Below are 22922 nucleotides of genomic sequence, written 5' to 3'. Positions count from 1 at the left end.
AAGATGATAGAAATCAAATCAAATAACAGAAACTTTTGAGAGAATAATCACATGGCCGTCACTAGATCCTCACAAGTCACAAGTTGATTTGCCGCCACCAAGCCCTAATCCCAGCTAAGAGAAAGAGACCAATTGCAGTTGACATTCAGCACCAGGCCTCAATCATCAAGTCATTAATGTGCGATAAATGTACAGATAAGATGGAATTTTTAATATTCATCCTTTGATAATAAGATTAAAAAGAAAATGTTATAAGTATCACTATCACCTGGGGTAAGCACAAAGTGATACGAAAGCAAAATTAAATACAACTGGTGTTTGTGTTACAGCTTCTCCAGAAAGCAGCAATTGAGTAAGCCAAAGTGGCGCAAAGGCATAACTAAATACAACAGTGTTACAGCTTCTCCAGAAAGCAGCAGTTGATGGATCAAAAAACAGAAGACCACAGCATCACTTGTCACCTAAGGCAGCGCCACCAGAAGGCAGAGTACGTGTTGCATCAGGGGCTCCAGCTACACAATGCCAGTCCCCTTGTAAACATGATAAGAACTGAGATTAGCTTATGGATGCCAGCTATTTCATCATGGTAGACCATACAAACAACAACAGCAGAGGTAACTTATTCCTACTTCTAGACCAGCCGACTCCCAGGCATGGCACAAGTAATCAGGTCTGGTTGTCCACTTCACCAACCCCTTTTCTTGTACCCCACTGTTGAAAAAATAATCAGCCTCAGTCACATGAACAGGCAGCTGGATTCTCTCCAGAGACATTGCTTCAAGGAAGATGGAAAGCTTGCTGGGACCTTCCCATCTCAGATTAATGAGCTTGCTAGAGAAAGCTCATATATTTCAGTTAGCATCCACTCTTCTCCAGTTTGTCCTCCAAGAACTATTGCCTTTGTCCCTCCAACAACACAAGTACTGTGGCCCCAGGCGAACCGTGGAGGATGCCCTGGAACATTCAGAAGCCTCCAGGTTGGCTTCTCTTCAGTTGGATCCAGGAGGTAAAGTTTTGAAGCAGAGTGAAGACCCGCCACAGACCCACCAAATATCAAAACTCTCCCACCAGGAAGGCTCACGGCAACATGATCAAGGCGAGGAGGTGGGCCAACTCCAGCAGGATTACCAGCTCCTGGCATCCTGCTGCCAGTGATGCACCTCCAGCAAGGCTTGTCTTCACTTAAATCTAGAGTGAACACATCACTAGATCGAAGCCGTAGAGGACCACTTTTAGCAAGGCCACCAAACATCAGGATTTTCTTGCCATCGTAGACGGATAGTGAGTGCCCCAGCCTGGAAGGTGGAGACCAAGATGCAGGTATCTCCCTCCAAACAGGTTTTTCCATCGTCACATCTAGGAGGTAGGTATCACTGAGAAGAACACCAGAGTCAGCACATCCACCAGAAACCACCAGCTTGGTTCCATCCACAGTGCAAGAGCTATGCCATGACCGCGGTACAGGGGGTGCAAGGCCAGGAATCTCACGCCAAGTTGGATGCTGCGCATCAAGATCCAAAATGAAGACATCATTAAGCAGCCCCTGCCCCCCACAGCCACCAAACAGAATCAGCCGTGATCCATTCAGGCATGATAGGGTATGGCCCCAGCGACCAGGAGGAGCTGAGCTCACATTGATGTGCCTCCATTCTGGCTTGCTGGCACTCAAGTCCAGCACAAATGTATCATTCATTGGCTGCATGTTAACACCCTCTCCACCAAATAGGACAACACGATTCCCTACAGCACAGGCACTGAAGTTGCAGCGAGATGGCTCCACTGCACCACCGACTGTCAATTTCCTCCAGGCAACAGCTTCAAGGGTGGTCAACTCTCGTGCTAGCCGGCCCCATGCCAAACTTCTTGATCCTGCCACGGTCTCAAGGGCCCGAGTAGCTTCAGTGCCCCATGCATTCTGACAAACCATCCTCCAAAGGTCTTCATTCCTTGTCATGTGATAAAATCGCTTGCAAACAGAGTTTACCGATGCTATATCCCTGGGTGACAATTTAGACAAGATCTTCTGGCAAATTACCTCATCACTCAGCAGAAAGAGACTAGAATGTTCCCACAAATTACCCTTGCCTACTGAAGTTGGTGAGTCAGTGTTGCCAGGTGCAATCCATGTGGATCTCGCAAGTTCTTTTGTTACAGAGCCAGGTGAAGGACCCAAGTCAACATTAGAATCATTGAAAAACTGGATACCCATATAGTGTGTTATCATTTCATCATCTCCGTATATGGGTGTTAATTGCAGCCTTGCCATGTATGGAGAACCATCTTTTCTAAAATTCAACAGGTCACCCTGAAACTCAGTCCCTTCCTCTAAACATCTCCGAATCCCAGTAACAACTGCTGCATCAACAAGGGGATGTCTCCTCTGAGCAAATGGTCCTCTGCATTGTAGAAACCGGCTGCAAAAGAAGCATCAAAACAATAAAAAAATAAGATATAAGTGACATCGTACTAGTAAAATGAGTAACATACTAACATAGCATGTTAAATTCTTTCATTTGATCAGAAGCAAAAGAAAAATAGAATATTAAGGAAAGTATTATGTCAACAGACTAGCAAACATGGACTTAACCTCTTCTACAAGCAGTTGAATAAAAGCAAGCAAGGTATGTTCAGAAGTTCATGGTGTGCTTTCATTATTTAACTACTGATACAAAAGATTACATTTGGTGTGCCTTAAATGTCTCAACCACATGACTGGGACCCAAGGCCACCATGTATAATTCAGTTATTTGTAGTTTCTACCACTAATTCTTTTCAGGCACCCCCCCCCCCCCGGTCTACATATATCAATTAAAACCGCTTAAGGCATATCTATTTGGTCTCTAAAAGAACTTAGTTACTATTACCACTGGCAACATATTGTGGTCACCATATGACATTATTTAAGATAACAGATCAGGATTCCGGTTTTGCTGGAGCCACCAACGATTTTTAGCATCACACTGACCAGGTATCACTAAGTCTTCCTTGTGACATCTGGGCAAGTTTAAATTTGGCCCAGGAGGCCCATGTATGTGTTTATGTGAATTGGGGGGTGGGGGGGGGGGGTGTTAATCCCACCTTGGTTGTTGATGGTGGGTTAGACCAACATATAAGCCTTCTTGACTAGACTACAGTCTATAACTCCAACTCCAGGTTAACCCTTTTGCATAAGTAAGTTGGTCAGCATGCTAAGTGGACATAAAAGATACCAATAATATTCTACAATCTGCGGACCAAGAGAAAGTGGTGCAATTTGGAGCCAGAAGATGAAACATATGCGAAAAGTAACAAAGCATCGATGTATTTGTAATTTGTTGCTGCAAGACTGAACTATACAAAAGGAACTTATGTGAAACAGAACAGTTGGCTATAGGATGTTAAACCAAAAAGTAAGAACAGATTAAAATTTCTGATCTAGTCTTCACACAAGTCGAGGCTAACACCACTTCAAGATTAACAACCACAAAGCCAGCACTTTTATTTAGCAAACTCTATCCATTATAGATTTCTAGCTACTAGTTTCACCATAACACAAAATAAAGATCATTGACAGCATATACAAACATATACATTCTTTTTAAAAATAAAAATAAGAGCTCCCGTACATATTAACATATTAATAGGAAAAAAAAAAGGAAAACATGTAAACCCAAATTCCTTGTCAAAATGAATCTCCAAAACAGATCCAGGAACAGTAGGCTACCACTAAACATAAGTTATCATTTGGACCTCATTTTAACCTATGAAATACATTTTAGAAACTCACTTCAGTAAACAGTAAAACCCACGCTGTGGAAGAAAAACAAACCAGCTCCATCAATTCTCAAGGGAATACTTGACACATGTGAAACATCTTCTCAAGGGAATACTTGGCACATGTGAAACATAGCTGTGGGCTGCAAACTGACCATTTTCCTTCCAAACCATGTGAAGAAGTGTAAAGAGACCAAAAATATTCTCCCTCACTACTTATGCTAGGATAAAATGTAGAGAAACGGGTTGTCATGATTTTGGTTGGGCAAGAATTGCAAGCCAACCAAGCAGGCCCATAAACCTAACACCGTCAAGAAGCTGGTTGCTGCAGTAGTTCATGCAAATGGAACCCTTGATTGCTGCAGTTCACAAAGCTTAAACTAATGCCATAAAAGAAAGAAAACTGCTTGTTAGCAATTCAACCTAGCAAAGCAGCTAAACAGCACCCCGATTTAGTTCCAGACAGCCATTACAAACCCAAACCCTATGGTCTACGGAATACTGCTGAAGTCACCACGAAAGAGCAACAATCACACTAAAAAACTTCCCCGTGGTGGATCACCTACCTATCCGCGCCCCAAGCGCGTCCTCTAGCAACGAACAAATCCCCCGGCCCCCGCGCATCACCACGGACCAACGAGCTTGAATTGAGACACGTGGGTATCGAATCGAAAGCAGGAGCGTGTCAGTCGGCTCACCAGTTCCTCCCGAGCACCTCCTCGGCGCGGTATCCGGTAGCCTCCTCGAACCCGCGGTTGACGTAGATGATGGGGAAGTCGGGCTCGAGCGCGTCGGAGACCACCATGCCGCACGCGCCCAGCACGCCCTCGATGGCCAGCGAGAACCCCGGGCCCGCGTCCCCGCCCCCGCCCCCGGGGCGGACCTCTTCTTCCTCCTCGTCGTCACCGCCGCCGTCGGAATCGCTGTCCCACTCCATCGCCGCGGGAACCCTAGCCCATGCCGGGGCGCGCCGCTACCGCTAGGGTTGTGGTCGGAGCGGGGTGCGACGAAGGGTGCGGGGCGAGAAGGCCGGATTTATACCGCGGCGGGACCGGATTGGCGAGGTTAACCGCGGGGGGTAATCGGGGGGGAGGGGGCAAGGTGGCGGCACTGGACTACTGGAAGGAAGGTGGTGGTGGAGGAGGCAGCGACGAACGAGTGGACGACGACGGCGAGGAGAGGAGAGGCGTTTGGGAAGACGGAGCGCCGGGTGGCCGATCTGCGCCGTTGGATCTCCGGGTCAGGGAGGGTGGACGGCTGCGATCGTCATTCTGAGGGTGCGTGTATATAAAAGGTTGAAGAAAAGTATTTTGCTCCCTCTATTTCTCGAATTATAAATCATTCTAACCTTTTTTAAAGAGAAAAAAATCTCAAAGTCGACTAAATTTATATAATAATAAAATAAAAATATTTATAATTTTAAATAAGTATGATTATATTTTTTATTAATTATATTTTTATAATATATCTATTTGATGTCATAAATTTTTGTAATTTATTTTTTTATTTTGGACAAACTTAAGATGTTTTGAATCTTTAATAAATTTATTAAAATAACTTATAATTTAGACCTCCAACAATTTCTTTATCACATGTTCTACTCTTTACTGAAAACCCTTGTCTGACACTATTTTTTTTTTCCTTTTGGCTTGTTTGGTTGTTGCTCCACACAAGCCATAGCCAAAAATTGGCTGCAGCCAAAATCAAGCCATATATAGCCAAAATTATATCTTTGGATTATAGTCATTGCCAATAATTGGATACCTTGAATAATTACTGTATAGGTTACTATGACATATGGGTCTCATATACCATTAACGTTTTAATTAAATGATGAACATATCAAACATGGATCTTGAATCGAAGATTTAGTTACACCGAATATGTTTGTTTTGTTGAAACGGAATAGAAAACTGGTACCAGATTTAATCTATATCTCTTATAAAGATAAATCTCACTGACTATTTCTCTTGTCATGCAAAGTGTCCACATCAGCATCCACTAACACATCCAACTAACACATGCCATTATGTCTTCATTTAAGCTATTCATATTAGCAAACCATATCATTTATTAACATATATTGCTATATTACTAACACCATACATATACATCTCCCGATTCTTAGTGTTAACACCGTAATCTATTTATATTTTTTCTTCACATCCGCGGCAACGCGCGGAGAATCCTTCTAGTTTAAGAGACATTGTACTCCTACAGTCATTTGAAGTACTTGTAAATAAGATTATGAATAGTAGGGGTACATTTTTGAATTATTAAATGCATCCAAGCAGCAGTGGCCACGTCAGCCATGCATGAGCATGTGAAAGCCAAATTTTGGCCGCTTTTTTGGTCGCCCAGATCTTGCAACTTGCAAAGCAAACTGTTTTTTTAGCAATGCAAAGTAAACTGTTTGAGAAAGCCTTGCCTGACCAAATATTCTTTTTGGCTGCTAAAATTGGGCCTCCAATGAAACAAAGACCAAAATTAGTTGCTTGCCATGCCCAAGCTCTGCACCTTTTACCATACAATATAATCCGGCCCTGTTCATAAAAGAATATAATTATGGGTTCCGTTCTGATCAAGTTTAACTAAGTTTATATAAAATAATATTAGCATTTTTTTAATCCAAATAAATTATTAAAACATATATTTTATTACTGCTCTATAATGATGTTTATTTTGTATCATGAATATTTGTGTATTTTTATATAACTTTGATCAAAGTTTAAAATGTTTGATTCTTCAAAATATGAGAATTGTATTCTTTTGTGAACAGAGAGAGTACAATATACCATATGACCATGTACTCCCTCTGTTTAAAAAAGAATGTAACTATAGGAAACATACCAATTAAACTAGTCCAACTTTGACCAAGTTTATTGTAAATAGTATTAGCATTTATGTCTCGAAATAAATTTATTTTGAAAATATATTCTATAACTAATCTAATGATACTTATTTTGGCTCGTGGTTATTAGTATATTTTCATATAATTTTAGTTAAAGTTTAAAAAAAAATTGACTTCTCAAAATGTAAAAATTACATTCTTTTGTGGATGGAGGAAGTACCATGTACCATACAGTATATACCTTTCACATGAAAATGCCAGGAAAATTACACCACGACTTGGTTTTTGGGTCTCCAAACAAATCAGCCCGCGAACACCCCTTTTGGCGCGGCCTGGTTATTTGTGGCCCAAGTAAGTACTTTCTGATGTCCTTTTTCTTTTCAGAAAATTTCCTGCCACAAAGGCTTTCATCACTGCTGATCATCTTATACTCATTAGAGAATAGGTACTGTCCTCCCACCCAGATGCAATGCTTGTTTCATGCTGTCATTCAGGTTTTCCGCTTCACTGCTTAGCTCCATGCATGCATGTATCGATGCGTTTAAGCACCATACCAAATTACCAAGCCGTCTCAGGCAGACTGCAGGCTTGCGCGTTGGCGGAGGCGACTTCAGATTCAGTCAGTCTCCGGATCTTAGTAACAACTGCTGCGGTCGACAAGGGGATGCCTGCTCTGAGCAAATGGTCCTCTGCACTGCAGAAATCGGCTGCAACCAACAACAAAAAAAAGGAATAAGTTTTTTTTCCCCATCGACATGCATGCCTGCCTGCCACTGAATTCAGTATATGTCCTGGCTAGAAAAGAGCCCGAATGGCACTGTCAGGTATTTTTTTTTCGAAATCGGTAATTTTTTTTCGAAATCGACACTGTCAGGTATTAGTGTACGTCTTAATTTCTATAAAAGGTTTTAGTGTACGTCTTTCTATGAAAGGTGCCAATAAAAATCTATTTACAACAGCAATCTGCAGACCAAGAGGAAGTGGTGCAATTTGCAGCCAGATGACGAAGCGTATATGCAAAAAGGAACATATTAGGGAAGTACAATTATTCTATCTGTTGTTGCAAGACTGAACTAGAAAAGGAACATATGTGGCACAGAACAGTTGGCAGTAGGACGTTCAACAAATTGTAGCAATATATAGATTAAAATTCTCGGCCTCAATCTATCTTGACACAAGTCCCCTTGATTGATAAGCTAACTAAAACAATTCAAGATGTTCACTTCTCTGGCTACTAGTAATAGACGATAAGTGGGCACTTCTATGTAGCAAACTCCATGCATCAATTCTAGATTCTAGTTATTACTAAGCTAGTTTCCAAAAAAAAAAAAATCACTGCCAGGTGCCAGCATATACAATCACATGGGAAACATTAAGAGAAAAAACAAATGTACATAGACAAAACCAAGAATGATTTATAATTTGAAACGGAGGGAATAACTGCTAGTGGATTAGGAATGAAAATGACCTAAACAGTCGGGGTGTGTGGAATAGGGATGAAAACGACAGGAGGCAATCGGGGTTTCTGGATTAGCAGGGATGAAAGCGCCCGACTGAGTTAGGGTGCGTATGGATTAGCAATGATGAGTCGGGGTTTGTGGATTAGCAGGGATGAAAGTGACCGACTAAGTCGGAGTGCGTGGATTAGCAATGATGTGCACTGGCCAGATGCGACGTCGCCTTTAAAAAAAAAAATTGCTTGGGGGTTGACCCTATTATTATGCATGATGTGCACAAACGGACGCATTCCACGGCAAAAAAAAACGGCATCATCAAGTGGGTGAAAATGAAAACTGCAACCCCTATTTTCTCCAGGCAGCGTCAGCGCCCATGTCGATCGTGCGTCTTCCCACCCCCGCCCCGCAAGTGGCGCGGCCGGCAGCAGAAATGCCGCCGTCGACGACCCAGAAGCGGTGGCGGATGAACAAGGAGACAGGCAAAGCAGAATAGCTTTCCAGTTCCAACAAGAAGTTTGATGCTCATAAACTGTCCGTGAACTCGGCCCATGCATGCTACTTATTATTCTTCACAAGTTCACATGTATAATATGTTCATAACAGTTCATGGATCTCTCGGACACACGCCAGTTTACAAGCCTTCCAACGTCCTCGGCGGTTTTAACCCTTGGAAGGCACTGCCGACGCTTTGCACACTGGACACCAGTTCTTCTGCCTAAGCCACTGGCCAATGCAGCACACATGGTACCAGTGCTCGCACGGCAGCCTCCCAACTTCTTCGCCCTCCATGTACTCTTCCTGGAAAATAGACACAGATGCTGTAGGTTTCAATCCAATATTTCTGCACCAGTTTCTTTGGTTATGAACATGAAAGGACTGAAAAAAAGTTAAGCCCTAAAAAATATCAGTGATGAAGCAATAAGCAGCACAGTGCAAAATCAAGCATAAATAACGTTTGCAAGAAAGGGTGCTGAATTAGCTCCACAACTTCAAGCGTAGTCTGACGCCTACCACTGATATTGCAGAAAAATAGCCTCTGTAATAGAGGCTTCTAGAAAACAGTCCTCCATGGTTCGGTCGCCTTTGAACCTTGTGAAAGGCTTGTGGAAATCCTGGGCGCTGTCAGAATGTAAAGTATTTTTATGGTTGGTCATTCTGAACAAATGTTGGGCAGCCGATCGACTAGCAAGAGGAGGCCTAGCGCACTCCAGCAATGTACGACATGTGATTAGGAGGAACCTCCCCAATGTATCCTCTCCACTTGTGTGTTTGCTCATCGATTTCTGGTATAATGTGCTCAACATATCCTCGTCAATTGTATGGCTTGCCATTAAGAACAAATGTTGGTCAGCCAGTCGACTAGCAAAAGGAGGTCTAGCATACTCCAGCCATGTGTGCCATGTTATTAGGAGGAACCTGCCCAACATATCCTCTCCAATTGTGTGTTTGCTCGTCAATTTCTGGTGTAATTTGCAAGCTCAGCTTGGGCTGGACAGAGTGGCTCCAAGACGCAATGAATTGAGCTTTGCAGATTGGTGGAGAAAGGCAAGTTGAAGGATTGGTAAGGCCGAAAGAAAGGGGTTTGGGTATAGGACTACTTCGAGGAGGAGATGAGACCCTGGTGCCTGAAAAGCTTCAGCCTTCAAGGATTGGGGTTAGGTTAGGCTATAGGGCTAGTTTGATTAGTCCAGGTTGGAGGTCGCTTTTGTTTTTCTGTTTCAGGCTTTTTTGACTCGTGATGTACAGCAACCCGTCCTTGTCTCAGTCATATTTTAGATGAGCAGGTTGTAAGGGGCCGTTATTCCAAAGCCCTCCTGCCTGATCGAGAAAAAAAAATCTTGTTTTGCACTTGTATTTGCTTTCAAGAAAGGCAGACTTAGACATTAAAAAAACAATGCCAGGAACCCAGTACATTTTTATTTTAATTAGACTTTTGGGTAGTGGGATAATAGCAGTATAGAAGGGCCTGTCCTTCTGTGAGAAGGGTAGACAAAACCTGTACTACTCAGTGCCGACTATCCAAAACAAAAGGTCAAAACTCAAAACCTTTTACTCAGTGCCCAAAATAACCAGTTTCACATGAAGAGAAAGTGCTCAATGTTGAGTCTTTATATGCATATTTTATACCCACAGAAATAGTAGACCCCCTAGGTAAGGTTACCACATACCTGACATATGCTGCATTTCATGTCATCAACGGTTGATTTGCTCACTTCTGAAGCGACTTGACTATATATGCTTCTTCTGAGGCATTTCGTGAACTGCTCTTCCGAAAGAGCTGTGCTTACAGAGCCTATTCTCTCTTCCAGGGCCAATAATTCCTGTTCAGAAGGAGATACAAGCACCTCTTGCGTGAGTATAAATATGAACCAAGAGTATTTCATAAAGGATCATAGTTAGTGCTCAAATCATAGTAAGGGCTTCAAACACAGAATAAGGAAGAATCCTCCAGAAAGAAAAGCATCCTCTAACAAAACCCCTCCAGCATTCAGGCGGAACAAGACATGATAAAAGATAGTACCTCATAGGACATATTATCAATATCCATCCGCATGTCTCTATGCCGATCATAGGAGGCAAAAGCACCAAAAAATAGATTAGTCTCCAGCACCAGCAATTGCTGCAAAAAAGTTTATTCAAGATTTCAGGCAAAAGAAAGATTTGTGGAGCAAAGAATAAAAACGAAATAACATCATAAGTCAGCTCTGCTTGTTGTTCAATCCTCTCCAATGCTACCACAACCTACAGAAAATAAACCTATTTCGTTCCAAAATGTTACACTTAAACCACCTTCTTAGTCAAAGTTAAGGATATTTATCAAAAAATAAGATAAGCATAACATATTAACAGGATTATAATGACATAAGATCTAACAACAAAAACAGAACAGCTGGAACTACTATAGGAAACATTTTAGAAAACAACCTCTGTAGTTCCTTCCATGGTTATGTGTCTATGACTATCTCTCTCCCCCATAAGACTATGGAACATTTTTCGGTGTCTTTCTTCAAAAAGGGAGCTTGGTCTTACCCTTTCAGCTCGAGTATTCGAGCAACGGCGACGACTAGATGAGAAAATGTTATTATCAAATTCCACAAAGAATGGCCTTATTGAACTCTCAGTGGAGACTTCTTCCAATGAAAGATGTTCCTGAGCTGGCTGTACATTTCTTGTGGGTGACTCATGCAGAGAAAGCATACCATCTGCTCTTTCATCAGGAACACTCATCCTAGTGGCATGAGGAGAAGGCCGTCTCGTCCTAACTGAAACTGCTGGTTCCTGATGGTTTCTGCTGCTTCTTTGTGGTATTTGTTGAGAAAGTGATTGTTCATTCATTCTGATTCTGTGACCAGTATTGTGAATATCTGTAGGAGGTGAAAGACCTAAACTTAAGCTCCTTGATCTGGAAGAGTTTTCCTGGTCAAAAGCCCTCTTTCTCATGAACTCGAACCTCCTACTACTAACAGACTCAGATGGGCAACCTGATGGCTGAGCATCAGGCACTGACGTACAACCAAGGTTTTTAAGACCACGTACCTGCCCTCCACTAACATGACCATAAGCTGGCCTCACACCCATGGTAGAATTTCCAGGTATAGAAGACCCATTAGTCAGAGACGAAGAACATGCTCCTGGAGTACCCATATTCACTTCTTTGTGTTTCTGTCTCTGTGTCCTAGAACTTAGTGAAGCAGTTTGGACCAAGGACTTGACTGTATATGAAGAAACACCTGAATGACCAGTAAAATGAGAGCCTTCTGGATAAGGTACTTGTTCGGTAGTAAAACCTTCCGATTCACCTTGCAGAGTGTCTGAACTCTCATTGTCTACAGCAATTTTCTTACTACCCACTAGCCGCTTGGCATCAACCTTTCTTCTACTACTTCCAGCATTGTCAAACCCTGGCAAGAAAGGTTGCCTTCGCCTTTCCTCAAACTTGCTAAGTGGAAATTTGGAAGAGCTTGCAGGTGCCACCTTTGAGCTTGAAGATTTAAATGAATCACGCACATATCTTGGTCTTTCTTGATTATCGCCAATTCTTGCTTTCATAGGATTGAATCTAGTGCTGCTTCCCGGTTTGTCGCTGCTGTGATTATTAGTCCTCTCTTCTGAACTTTGATTTCTAGAAGAGAATCTGGAACCCCTCCTGAGATATGCAATTTCTGCTTTTGATCCCCTATCTGAATACTCCTCCATATGATTAGGCTGCAGTGAGTACCTCAAGAATTGTTCTGTGATATCCTACAGTTGCAGATCTGTAAGACAATTTGGTAAAGGTCAATGATAAAACCTAGAGGATAGATACAGACAACAAATGAGCAAGAAATTCAGAAATATGCACCTGGACATATTGATAATGAATTTTTTACTCAGACAATAAAATGCATTGGAACTAATATTAGTGTCAATAATCCCACTATGCCCATCAGACCATCCACAGAATCATAACAACAAATTTGAGACACTGTGAATATGAATGTATGAAAGCTAATTATAACCAAAGGTCTGTTTGTATTGGGGGGTATATCACTGGAGTGGATAGTGCTACACTGCTGCACTATAAACTTCCAAATGGAACCTCATCCTAACACCCTCCGAAATGCACACTGACAAATGCCTTCAAGTTTCAGCAGGTATCCATCACAGTTCATCTTCCCCAATGAACTTCTAAACGTTAGATATAAAACATAAACATCTGAAAAGTGGTGCGCTCAAAAGATCAATACGAGCAACAAACAAAAAAAAAAACAGTCAGATTGTCCCTTAGCATTTGGCAACCAACTATGTACAAAATCAGTTTTGTCCTAGCATACTTGTCATAGCGATGACCATAATCGCTTTTGACACCCAAGTCTGAGCTCTATTGCCCCAGCTTCAAAGCCGGTACCAAAAGCAGCCATGTCCGAAGTGGAGGGGGTACCACTACCAACTCACTTTCCGCATCAACATCAGACAGGACTGAGGACCCCACATCATCAGTAACCAAATGAGCGAGAATTTGAGACACGCATGTCAGCACGGAACTAGAGGAAAGATAGACACAGCAACATTTTGAAGGTTAAGATAACCCTCATGCCCAAACAACATTTTCCAGATAAGCCAAAAAAGGGGGGCATCGGGACCACCCTCCACCAGATCATGACATGATCATTGACATTGCATCGAGAAGGGAGTGCGATGACATCATTCGTCTATCCACATATACTCCTACCACTTTTTCATCAAATAATACTAGTATCCTTCTTTTTTTCTTTTTTTGGCTCCCTCTGAAACCCAATACGAAGCACAAATAGTGCCAATGTCAGTAGTAACAACTAGTTACCCGGCGTAACAGATTATTACCCACTTACTGAGTTACAGCGAGTGCCAAACATCTCACGGTAAATTTGCTAACGAAAACTGCATCGCCATCAGACCGTTCAGGCCAAGTATATGAATCTCTTTCGTGAAACTACCATGTCAATTGCTTGCTTCTAAAATCATCTGAACAAAACTATAGCTCACCCCCACCCGACTCCCAAACAACAAAAATAAAATAAATCCAATCTTTCTGCATTTCAGAGCCTGAAACCCACACCAAGACGGACAGAAGAATCGCCTTGCTGTGTGAGAATCAGATTAATCGCTCCTGAATCGTTCGTATGACCGTGGGGGGAAAGAAAAAAAGAAAACAAAACGACTCCAAACTTTCCTCCGTTTCTGAGCCACCAGCCGATCATTCGGTTCGACAAACCCCCCAAGCAAATACTGGCATTCGAATCCAACAACAGGATAAAACGGAAACAGGCAAACGATCGAGAGGCCGCACAGCATCCATCACCTCTTTGATCCTACTAGAAGCCGCAGCCGTGGCCGTCGCTCGAGAACACCAGCATCGACAAAAGAGAGCCGGGGGAGGCGCCCGCCTGCGCCTCGGGATTTAGAAGGAACCGCAGCGTGCTCCGGCTTGCCGCTGCGTCGTATCGGATGCCCCTGCCGGCGCCTGGAGGAGACGCCGGCCGAGGAGGGCGAGTCAGGGAAGGAGCGGGGGTGGCTTGGATTCCTCCCTGGTTGGATCCGAGGCCATTTATCACGGGCCAGGCCCCGTTAACGGGTCGGGCACGGTGCCTGCCAGTTGTCGCTTTGCGAGGGTGGGCTGCTGCTGCTACGTCCACGTCGACGTCCACGCACGGAAAGAGGGTACACGGACACGTACGTACACTACGGCGGCAGCGCGGAGCACGGGGGGTGGGCCCGGGTGGGCAGTGTGGGTGGGTGGGTCGTCCTGGGCAAGTGGGCGTGATAAATGTAGCCGAGTAATATTGTGGAGTGTGCGTGCACGTGACAAACACGTATTTTTCAGACACCGTACGATACGACGCGGAATGTATTAGGATGAGTGCAACTTCAAAAAAATACTTTTATATATATCCTTCGGAATTGAGATTTTGTAAATCTCCTTTAGAAAAAAAAAAAAACAGGTGCACTTGTCTTGTATCGTGATTATTTTCTTTTTATTATGTGCAGGGAATATTTTCTTTCGTCGGTAAAGTACTGTCCTATCTTGGTTCACGGGTTGTACAGGTAATTTATTATTCTTCTCTTCCTTTTCCTTCGTCGTGTAATAAAAAGTACTCGTACTACTATCTTCGACTCAGGAGTTGTTCAGTTCTAAAAACTTTTCAGTTTTCGGAAATGTAGCACTTTTGTTTTTATTTGACAAACATTATCTAATTATAGAATAGCTAGGTTTAAAAGATTCATCTCGTGATTTACAGATAAACTGTGTAATTAGTTTTTATTTTCATCAATATTTAATACTCCTCAAGATTCGATGTGACAGGAAATCTTGAAAAGATTTTGATTTTTGGGTAAAATAAACAAGGCCTCACCGAAAAACAGCTCGAAATGCATGTCAGAAAACCATCAGCTGAATGATCAATCAACGATTGTTGATGTTGAAGTTAATATGTTACGAGAGAAAAATATTATTTCATAGCTGAAAAGTAAATGTTAATTTTGGCTAAGGTCAAACGAAATGCTCAGGTTAGTCGCGCACTCATTGCATGCATGCCTATTGCGTTGTCGTCCGTTAAATCATGGACGCGTAGTGACCTCTTTACCAGTTTATTATTGTTAACCAATTTGTCCACAAACCACTCAAGTAGCACTAGCTGCTAACCCGGCATTAGCCCGCGTGTCATCACACGCAAGAACACAATCACAATCCTTGTTTGGGGAGAAATGAATTCTGTACGAGCGCAACTAATAACTGGCAACTGCAGTTGGTGGCGACAGCATCAAATGGGTCGGCTGCAAAAGATCGGAAACACATCACCTGAAACCCCACGTTCAGCCACTTTCGAGTTTGGACAGACCCTTTTTTATTCAGCTAAAATTTTTGGAGAAATGAACACTTTTGGAAAAATGGATCTAAACAGGGGCTGTAAAACTTAGGCAGTAAAGATTTGAAATTTGGGACATTTGAGCCTCAAAACTATGTAAACTTATTTAGAGGCACGTGTCTTGTGTGCTGCAGACCAAAAAATTTGAAAAGCATCTAAACACTTATTTAGAATGTAAAGTTTACGGTCAAAAGTTTTGAGATATAAAGATTTAGGATCCAAACATGCCCTCATTCATTCGTTCACGTTGTGCTCTGAAAAACTAGTTTGGCTTTTTTTCCTAGTATATATTTTTGAAATGGTTTTTTTCTAGTATATTAGTATAATATAATGCATTAGGTGTCTCTGCCAAAAAAGAAAAAAGGCACGCGAAAGAAAGCCACGGAAAATGGCCGAATGTTCCTTCGGCGATTTTTTGGAGCACGGGCCGGGAGAAACGGCATGTGGACGAGAAAGTAGCTAGGGTCGCAGGAGTGGTTAGCATGGTGACATCGAGGTGATGCCATTATGCCAATTTGCCACGAGGGAGGGCGATTAGGATGGCTAAACACGATAGGATTTTGTTTTCAACCTGATTTGCAGCGTGGCCATTGATCCGGTCATCCAGAGTAGGCCAGACAAATCAGACGGCAACGCGTCCTGGCCACCCTGTGGGGTGTGTGGGCCCCATCCACAAGTGGGCAGAGGCAAGGCAAGTCACAACTAGTTATGGGCGTGCACCTGCCCTCAAAATTAGGCAGTGTTCATTAGGACTGAAACTGAAATTCAAATCACTAGTGCAGCCAAGAAATTAAAAGGAAACACAAGCTTGAAGGCAGCTGTTTTTTTTTTTTTTGCAATCCTCTAGTGGGTAGTGATGTGCCTCGGCTTGTCCTGTGCTGCTCTCATCCTATCCTAGGCAGATAAAAGGTTCAGGTCAAGTCATAAAAGGGTAGTAATGATTGTGGGAGTGAACAATGATGGTTGTAGCCGTGGAACCATGATTTTTAGAGAGATAAATTAAGTGTGCTGAATGACAATGGGAGTGAACATGATGAATGCAATGATGCAACCTCTGAATAGAGGGATACATATATAAGTATCATTTATATACTCATCTAGTCCCTCTCATTAGTGCATCACCGTAACACTTAACCTGAACAGCAGCAACAACGCTTCTCTGAAATGGCCGAGGGCTTGTTTAGATCCAAAAGTTTTTGGATTTTGACATTGTAGTACTTTCGTTTTTATTTGACAAACATTGTCCAATCATAAAGTAACTAGACTTAAAAGATTCGTCTCATGATTTACAAGCAAACTGTGTAATTAGTTTTTGTTTTTATCTATATTTAGTGCTCCATGTATTTGCCGTAAGATTCGATGTGATAGCTTGAAAAGTTTTTGGTTTTTGGGTTGAACTAAATAAGACCTGATTTGGCAGCAAGGCACAGGTCAAGTCCGATAAGGCTCCAAGTAGCTTAGCATTCATGAACCCTTCATCTTCCAACTAATACAGATATTGAAAGTGAATAAAAACAGCGGAAGTCAAGGCCTTGTTTACTTCCCCAAAAATTTTGCAAAATTTTTTAGATTCCCCGTCACATCGAATCTTTAGACGTATGCATGAAGTATTAAATGTAGATAAAAATAAAAACTAATTGCACAGTTTGGTCGGAATTGACGAGACGAATCTTTTGAGCCTAGTTAGTCCATAATTGGACAATATTTATCAAATACAAATGAAAGCGCTACTATTCATATTTTGTAAATTTTTTTAAAAGTAAACAAGGCCCAAAGCTTCGGAAACATTAAAGTGCAATGGATGGGCAGTGCAGTCCCAGCTCCCAGAGACCCAGCTTACCTGGCTGCCACTGGCCCACTGCCGCTGCCACATACGCCCATCCATAGGACCAGTCTTTCATGAGCCATCGGGTGAGCGGGACATGTCCTTGTGGGCATGCCCATCCATTTGGGCCTTGTTCAGTTCCTAAAAAATTTTGTAAAAATTTTTAGATTCCTCGTTATATCAAATCTTTAGACACATTCATAGAGCATTAAATATAGACAAAAATAAAAACTAATTATACACTTTGGTCGGAATTGACGAAACAAATCTTTTGAGTCTAGTTAGTATGTGATTGAATAATATTTATCAAATACAAACGAAAGTGCTACAGTGTTGCCCAAATGGTTTGGGCATGCCCACAATGACATGTCCCGCTCACCTGATGGCTCATGAAAGACTGGACACAGTATGCTGCAAAAATAAAAGTCAATTTACCGAAATGTTTTTTGTCCATGCCTCACTAGTGGAGAAACGGATCCGATATGGCTAGATATCCCTAATATTATATTTATTTTCATGTTTTGATTAGATTCGAATTTGAACACGTATAGTATTAACTATGCCGGATAGGATACGATTAGATATCGACATCATCAATATGCAATTTGAATATTCAAATATGAATATGATATTAGATGTTGAAGACTCAGATATGAACAGATTTAAACCCCTCTAAATAGATTTGGCCTTAATCGAAAAATGAGCATATTCACTGGTCTGAAAAGTCATAACTGAAATACAGTTTACTGATTTATCATAAGAGAAAAACACTAATACGGTTTACTGATTTATCATAATAGAAAAACACTGTTAGCCTGACAAAAAAAAATACGACATGCGGACTCTCTACCATTTTCATGCTAGCAGTGCAGGCGGCTCCCAACTCCTGTTATGTCTTATCGGAAAAAAAAAAATCTCCTGTTATGGACCATCCGGACTCGGAGCGCCTTTTAATGGACACCTGCTATTGACAAGAACATGAAACTCTTCTGCATTCATAGGCCGGCCCCACAGGCATCAAATTGCCATTGCAGACATTGTATTGCCATCAAGCAAAGATGATTCATTGTTTAGTTGCCAGCAAACAAAATGCGGCTTTTTAATAAACACAAGATTCATCGAAGCAAAAAGGTCCATGTATACATGTAGTCATGTACGTAGCATACATTCTGCTCGTCACCATTCCAAGCATCCACACCATCAGACGAATACAGAGGCATATGGTCATATGAACAACACACAAGCTTTGTTTGAAGGAATCCATCGTCTGTAAACAACGAGGACGCAAGCATTTTCAAACTTCCACGGACCGGAGTCAACCACTCAGGCCAATCTGCTTCCTCGTCTTGCCGATGAAAAGATCGCCGGATTTGATCTTGCCTGGCAAGCACCCGCAGATCGTCAGAAAGGGAATTTGAGCCAGCCCTTCCTTCCTTCCAAGAGAGACGAGTGCCAGCGGGTAACCGGTGCTGTAAGTTGACAGTTTGCTGTTAGGCAAACCCTTGATCAATAACTTCAGGTTCTTCGCCACTAGCAGGGCATGCTTCTGGGCGTTATACCCTTGTTTGATTTCCTGAACATTAATGGACATTAGTGCCAATGACTTCAGTAATATTTCAACCAAGGATGCTCCATGGACAGTATAAAAATTTAAGAAACATGAATTGTAATGACCAGTAATCAGAATCCACTAGACAGACAAATCTTTATCCAGAGCATCATAATGAAGGATAAGGTACACATTTGATAGTTTGGTAGTGAAAACTTTCATATCATCCAACTGCCAAGAATTAGTTACTGGAGATTAATCATTTAGATTATTATCTAACACCAACAGCCAAAATGCAGGAAAGGCACGGATGTAAATGGAGTAGCTAGGAGATGATTTTCAAAAATATCAGTGGTCTCTGCTGAACAAAAGTCATGTTACTGTCAATGTTGCATGATTGTTACATGATGGTTTAGTATTGCATCAGTGTGTGTGAAGAGGGCAATGCCAAAATGACAGGAGGTTTACGGGTAACCATAAATGAAGCGTGTCATTTGCAAATGAAATGAATTACGGAAGCCTATATATCTGTGTACTAAGACATGCAATAATGGAGAATATTCACGCTTTGCAAAGCTTTGGTAGAATCTCATTTAGGTTATCTAACAGTTATTATAAGCAAATTTTTCAATTTTATGTGCTGGGGAAACTGAAAGTAATCAGCCTACATAGATAAGGACTCATTAACAGTTCAGTATGCACGAATTTGGGTAGTACTTCAGTTTAGGCCAAATGGTTGCTATTCTCTACAAATTCAGTCATGGTAGGTGGGACAAGGAGAAAACCAACCTGAATAAAGTAACAGAGTCAAAAACAGAAGAAGAATCACAAGTTGGAAAACTTACAGGAATATCCGTGATGTCACCAATCGCGAAAATGTTATTATAACCCTTCACTCTTAAATCATTTTCCACCATTACTCTCCCCTTGCTATCCAAAGATTCCTTTAGGATGGTATCATGTAGCCACGACGAACTCAGTGGCTTTCCAATGCACACAAAGTGGCAATCAGCTCTTACTGTTTCTCCGCCTGATGTCTTGTACACCTTCTCCGTGTCTGATAATGAGCCCAAGTCAACAGATTGCTGAAGAAGCACGTCTACTTTCTTTGAAGTCAGCCAATCAAGGCACTTCTTTGAAGCCTTTTCTCCCATGAATTCGAGTAGACGTGGTCCTCTATGGATAAGGGTCACCTTCTTCCCCGGGTAGTCTACCGCAATCTCTGCAGCTAGTTCAACACCAGTTGGACCACCTCCAATTATCAGGACAGATTCTGATGACTCTATCTTCCCATTATCTGTAACAAGCATATACAAAACAAAACATAAGTGTGACAGGGAAGGTCACAAAGCAAAACTTTTTTTCAGTAAGTGCCTTGACTGAAGTTACCTCTCTGGAATTCTTTTAACCTCTCAGCTCTGCTGGCAGGAGAAGTCAAAGCATGGCCAGTCGCTATGACAAGATAATCATATGGAAGAGATTGACCATCAGCAGTCAGGACAGCGTCTTCGGTGATATTGACTGCAGAAGATGTCACGATGGTTGTGTCGTTGAGGTAATCTTTGTGATAGATTAATGATCTCTCAGCAAAAGATGGTTCCACCATCGAACGCAGCTCAGACCAGGGGATCTCCAGGTACTCTTTCCTGTCATCAGAAAGGGTAGCATGTATGAAGGAGCATTCCAATTACTTATGATTTAATGTGAACCAGGTGATGTTGTTAAGCTAAGTTTCCATCAGCATACAATAGGTAGATAAATCATCAGAAATTCCAGAGTGCTTCTTAGCAGCTAGCAGCTAAGTAGATCCAGAGCTTGAAGTTCGTATGTAGACAAAAAAACTCAAAATCATGCCCATTTCTATACCCCAGATTCAGGGCCTGTTTGGGACAGCTCCCCCAACTCCAAATTCACCGAAAATAGCTCCACTCCGCAAAAAGTTTGCCAAAGACTAGCTCCACCAAATTCAGATCCACCAACCTGATGGCCAGATTCACCAAAATGGTGGATGTCCTCAAGAGGTGCTCCACCAAACTCGAATTGGTAGAGTTGGGAAAAACTACCCACAACTGCCACGGGTTACACAAACATATCCCTTCGTTCTAATTTCCTGTCTCTTCTTCTTCCTCGCCCGTTCATCCTCCGTTGTTGCCGCTACTGCATACACCTCGTCGTCATTCCTACTCCGGCAGGACCTCTGCCAGCCACGAGCGTGCCACCACCGGAGCCCCGGCCACGCGGCAAGCGCTGCGCCGACCACGTCTCGCTCGCCGCTTTTAGCCGCACCGTGCTCCCCGCCGGCCGCAAGCGCACCCCCCGTCGTCCACGAGCGTGCCCTGAGCCCCGCGCGCCGACAGCAAGCACGCCATGCCCCGCCATGTGAGCTTCAGCCGCCATGGCCGACCACAGACGAGTTCCCTTGCCGGCCGTGCCCCGGCAACCCCGTCCACACGTGCCCGTCCCGTCCCCGTGCGACCCCATCCCAGCTGCCATGGCCGCCTGTGAGGCCCAGCGCGGCTGCACTTGCCCCCGGCGAGTCCCCGCGCGCCCACTCCCGGTTGTGGCCGTCGTCCGCCTCACCTAGCCCTAGCACCTAGACCTAGCCCTAGCGGTGAAGAAGACGGAAGAAAAAAATTCTCGTTTTGCCCCCTAATACGTGGGTCCCTATCCCAAAGGCAAATCAAGTCAATTCAAACAAAATGCCCTGCCCAAATCTGAATCTAAAGTATGTAGCCAAACGCTTCTATGGTAGATCTCACGTCGACTAGTGGAGTGGCTCGACGGTGAATCTCAGACACAGATTCACTTTTTGAGTGGAGGAGCTGTCGTCGGTGGATCCGGCCAGATCTCTAGGGCCGCAAGGATTCGGTACCGGCAGGGGCACGGGCCCCCCGAATGACACACCTGGACCTGGACCTTGGAAGCACGCACAGGCACGGCAGCCAGTCTAAGAAAGCAAGCAAGCAGCCGGTCGGCTCGGCATTTCCGCGAACGGGTGGCGGGCGCAGGAGCGAAGCGGGCGAGGAAAGGATCAGATGCTTACGGATCGAGGAGGACGACGTCGGCGTGGCCCTCCATGGTCTTGGCGAAGAGGGAGCCCGCGGGGCCGCCGCCAACAAGCACCACCCTCGCCTTCTCCCCCGCCGCCGCCATCGCCGGAGTCGGACGCTCGCTCCCTCGCGCGCGCCTCACCCAGTTGACAAACTCCCCCACCCGCTCAGCTCACGCGGCGTTACTAACGAAAGCTCGCGAGGGCAAAGGTGGCGGCTTTATAAAGAATCCGGTGCCCGCCGACCGCTGAGGCGTTGACTGACGCGGTGGGATGGGACGGTGGAGCGCCATGGCGCCACCACCTCTCTCACCTTCCGATTGTTGAGAGTGTGAACGCATCTCTTAAAAATTCTCCCTACACGACTACTACACGCAAGGAATGGCGATATTAAAATAACTAAATAAATAAACTACAAATTAACTAAATGAAAAGAAATCACGAATGTAATCATGTGGATTCGATTTGATCCCTCCTACCTTTTATTAATTTTTGTCTCAAGTACCCTGGTATCTTTTACATTATCTTTTTAGTTTTTTTATTATGTAAAGTAAAAAAAATATAAGAAAATAAACTGTGACGTGCATGGTCGCATGGTTAATAGGTGCAGCCAAGAAATTATTAGTAAAAAATCAGCGGGCTAAGCGTGCCGAGCACCCTGTTGCGCGGCGCTCTTACGGGACGGTGCCAGCGTCGAGGAGGCCAAGAGCGAGAAAAATACTAGTAGGAAGAAGAGGAGGGCACGTGGCCGAGTCTCGATCTCAATAAAACAACCTGCTGCTATGTTGATAGGAAGAGGACCAGCACAACCTACCAACACAATTTAGAATAATCAGTACATACATCATGTCTCAATTAATTTGAGTTTTTTCAACTTAGGCGGCTAGTCGCATATGATTTGATATTTATTGTGTACTGCAAATATTACATTACATAAAATATATGGTTACTATAGATGTGTGCTTTGATTTAATTTGTCTCTCTGTATGGCTGCGCCAAAATCAGAACGCTTGGTTGACATGTAGAGAGAGCACTATACTTAATGGAGTTGTT

At 43.1% G+C, this 22922-nt stretch overlaps 3 protein-coding genes across 6 annotated transcripts; all 3 read right to left on the bottom strand.

Annotated features, from left to right (window-relative positions):
- LOC8074643 (putative adagio-like protein 2) lies at nucleotides 191-4939 on the bottom strand. Of its 2 annotated transcripts, XR_002452336.1 has the most exons (3): nucleotides 4452-4939; nucleotides 630-2414; nucleotides 191-530 (listed from the first exon to the last, which is right to left on the bottom strand). XR_002452336.1 is itself a non-coding variant. In XM_002451511.2 (2 exons), the coding sequence occupies exons 1-2, from the start codon at nucleotides 4688-4690 to the stop codon at nucleotides 815-817; spliced, it is 1839 nt and encodes a 612-aa protein (XP_002451556.1). In that variant the 5' UTR covers nucleotides 4691-4939; the 3' UTR covers nucleotides 191-814. The 2 variants fall into 2 exon arrangements, 1 of the variants encoding a protein (XP_002451556.1); XM_002451511.2 differs by having other exon boundaries at nucleotides 191-2414.
- Nucleotides 8556-14111, bottom strand: LOC8074641 (probable E3 ubiquitin-protein ligase HIP1). Of its 2 annotated transcripts, none has more exons than XM_021459335.1 (5): nucleotides 13883-14111; nucleotides 10987-12317; nucleotides 10583-10681; nucleotides 10230-10382; nucleotides 8556-8859 (listed from the first exon to the last, which is right to left on the bottom strand). In XM_021459335.1, the coding sequence occupies exons 2-5, from the start codon at nucleotides 12256-12258 to the stop codon at nucleotides 8722-8724; spliced, it is 1662 nt and encodes a 553-aa protein (XP_021315010.1). In that variant the 5' UTR covers nucleotides 12259-12317; nucleotides 13883-14111; the 3' UTR covers nucleotides 8556-8721. The 2 variants fall into 2 exon arrangements, with proteins under 2 accessions (XP_021315010.1, XP_002451554.1); XM_002451509.2 differs by having other exon boundaries at nucleotides 11092-12317; nucleotides 13883-14110.
- On the bottom strand, nucleotides 18266-22102 carry LOC8074640 (apoptosis-inducing factor homolog B). 2 transcript variants are annotated; one of them, XM_002451508.2, is made up of 4 exons: nucleotides 21864-22102; nucleotides 20210-20466; nucleotides 19666-20117; nucleotides 18266-18844 (listed from the first exon to the last, which is right to left on the bottom strand). In XM_002451508.2, the coding sequence occupies exons 1-4, from the start codon at nucleotides 21971-21973 to the stop codon at nucleotides 18587-18589; spliced, it is 1077 nt and encodes a 358-aa protein (XP_002451553.1). In that variant the 5' UTR covers nucleotides 21974-22102; the 3' UTR covers nucleotides 18266-18586. The 2 variants fall into 2 exon arrangements, with proteins under 2 accessions (XP_002451553.1, XP_021315657.1); XM_021459982.1 differs by lacking the exon at nucleotides 21864-22102 and adding an exon at nucleotides 21580-21732.

This window comes from Sorghum bicolor, chromosome 4 (genome assembly GCF_000003195.3).
Source record: "Sorghum bicolor cultivar BTx623 chromosome 4, Sorghum_bicolor_NCBIv3, whole genome shotgun sequence".
NCBI classification, from domain to species: domain Eukaryota; kingdom Viridiplantae; phylum Streptophyta; class Magnoliopsida; order Poales; family Poaceae; genus Sorghum; species Sorghum bicolor.
This window is presented reverse-complemented; position numbering and strand designations above follow the sequence as displayed.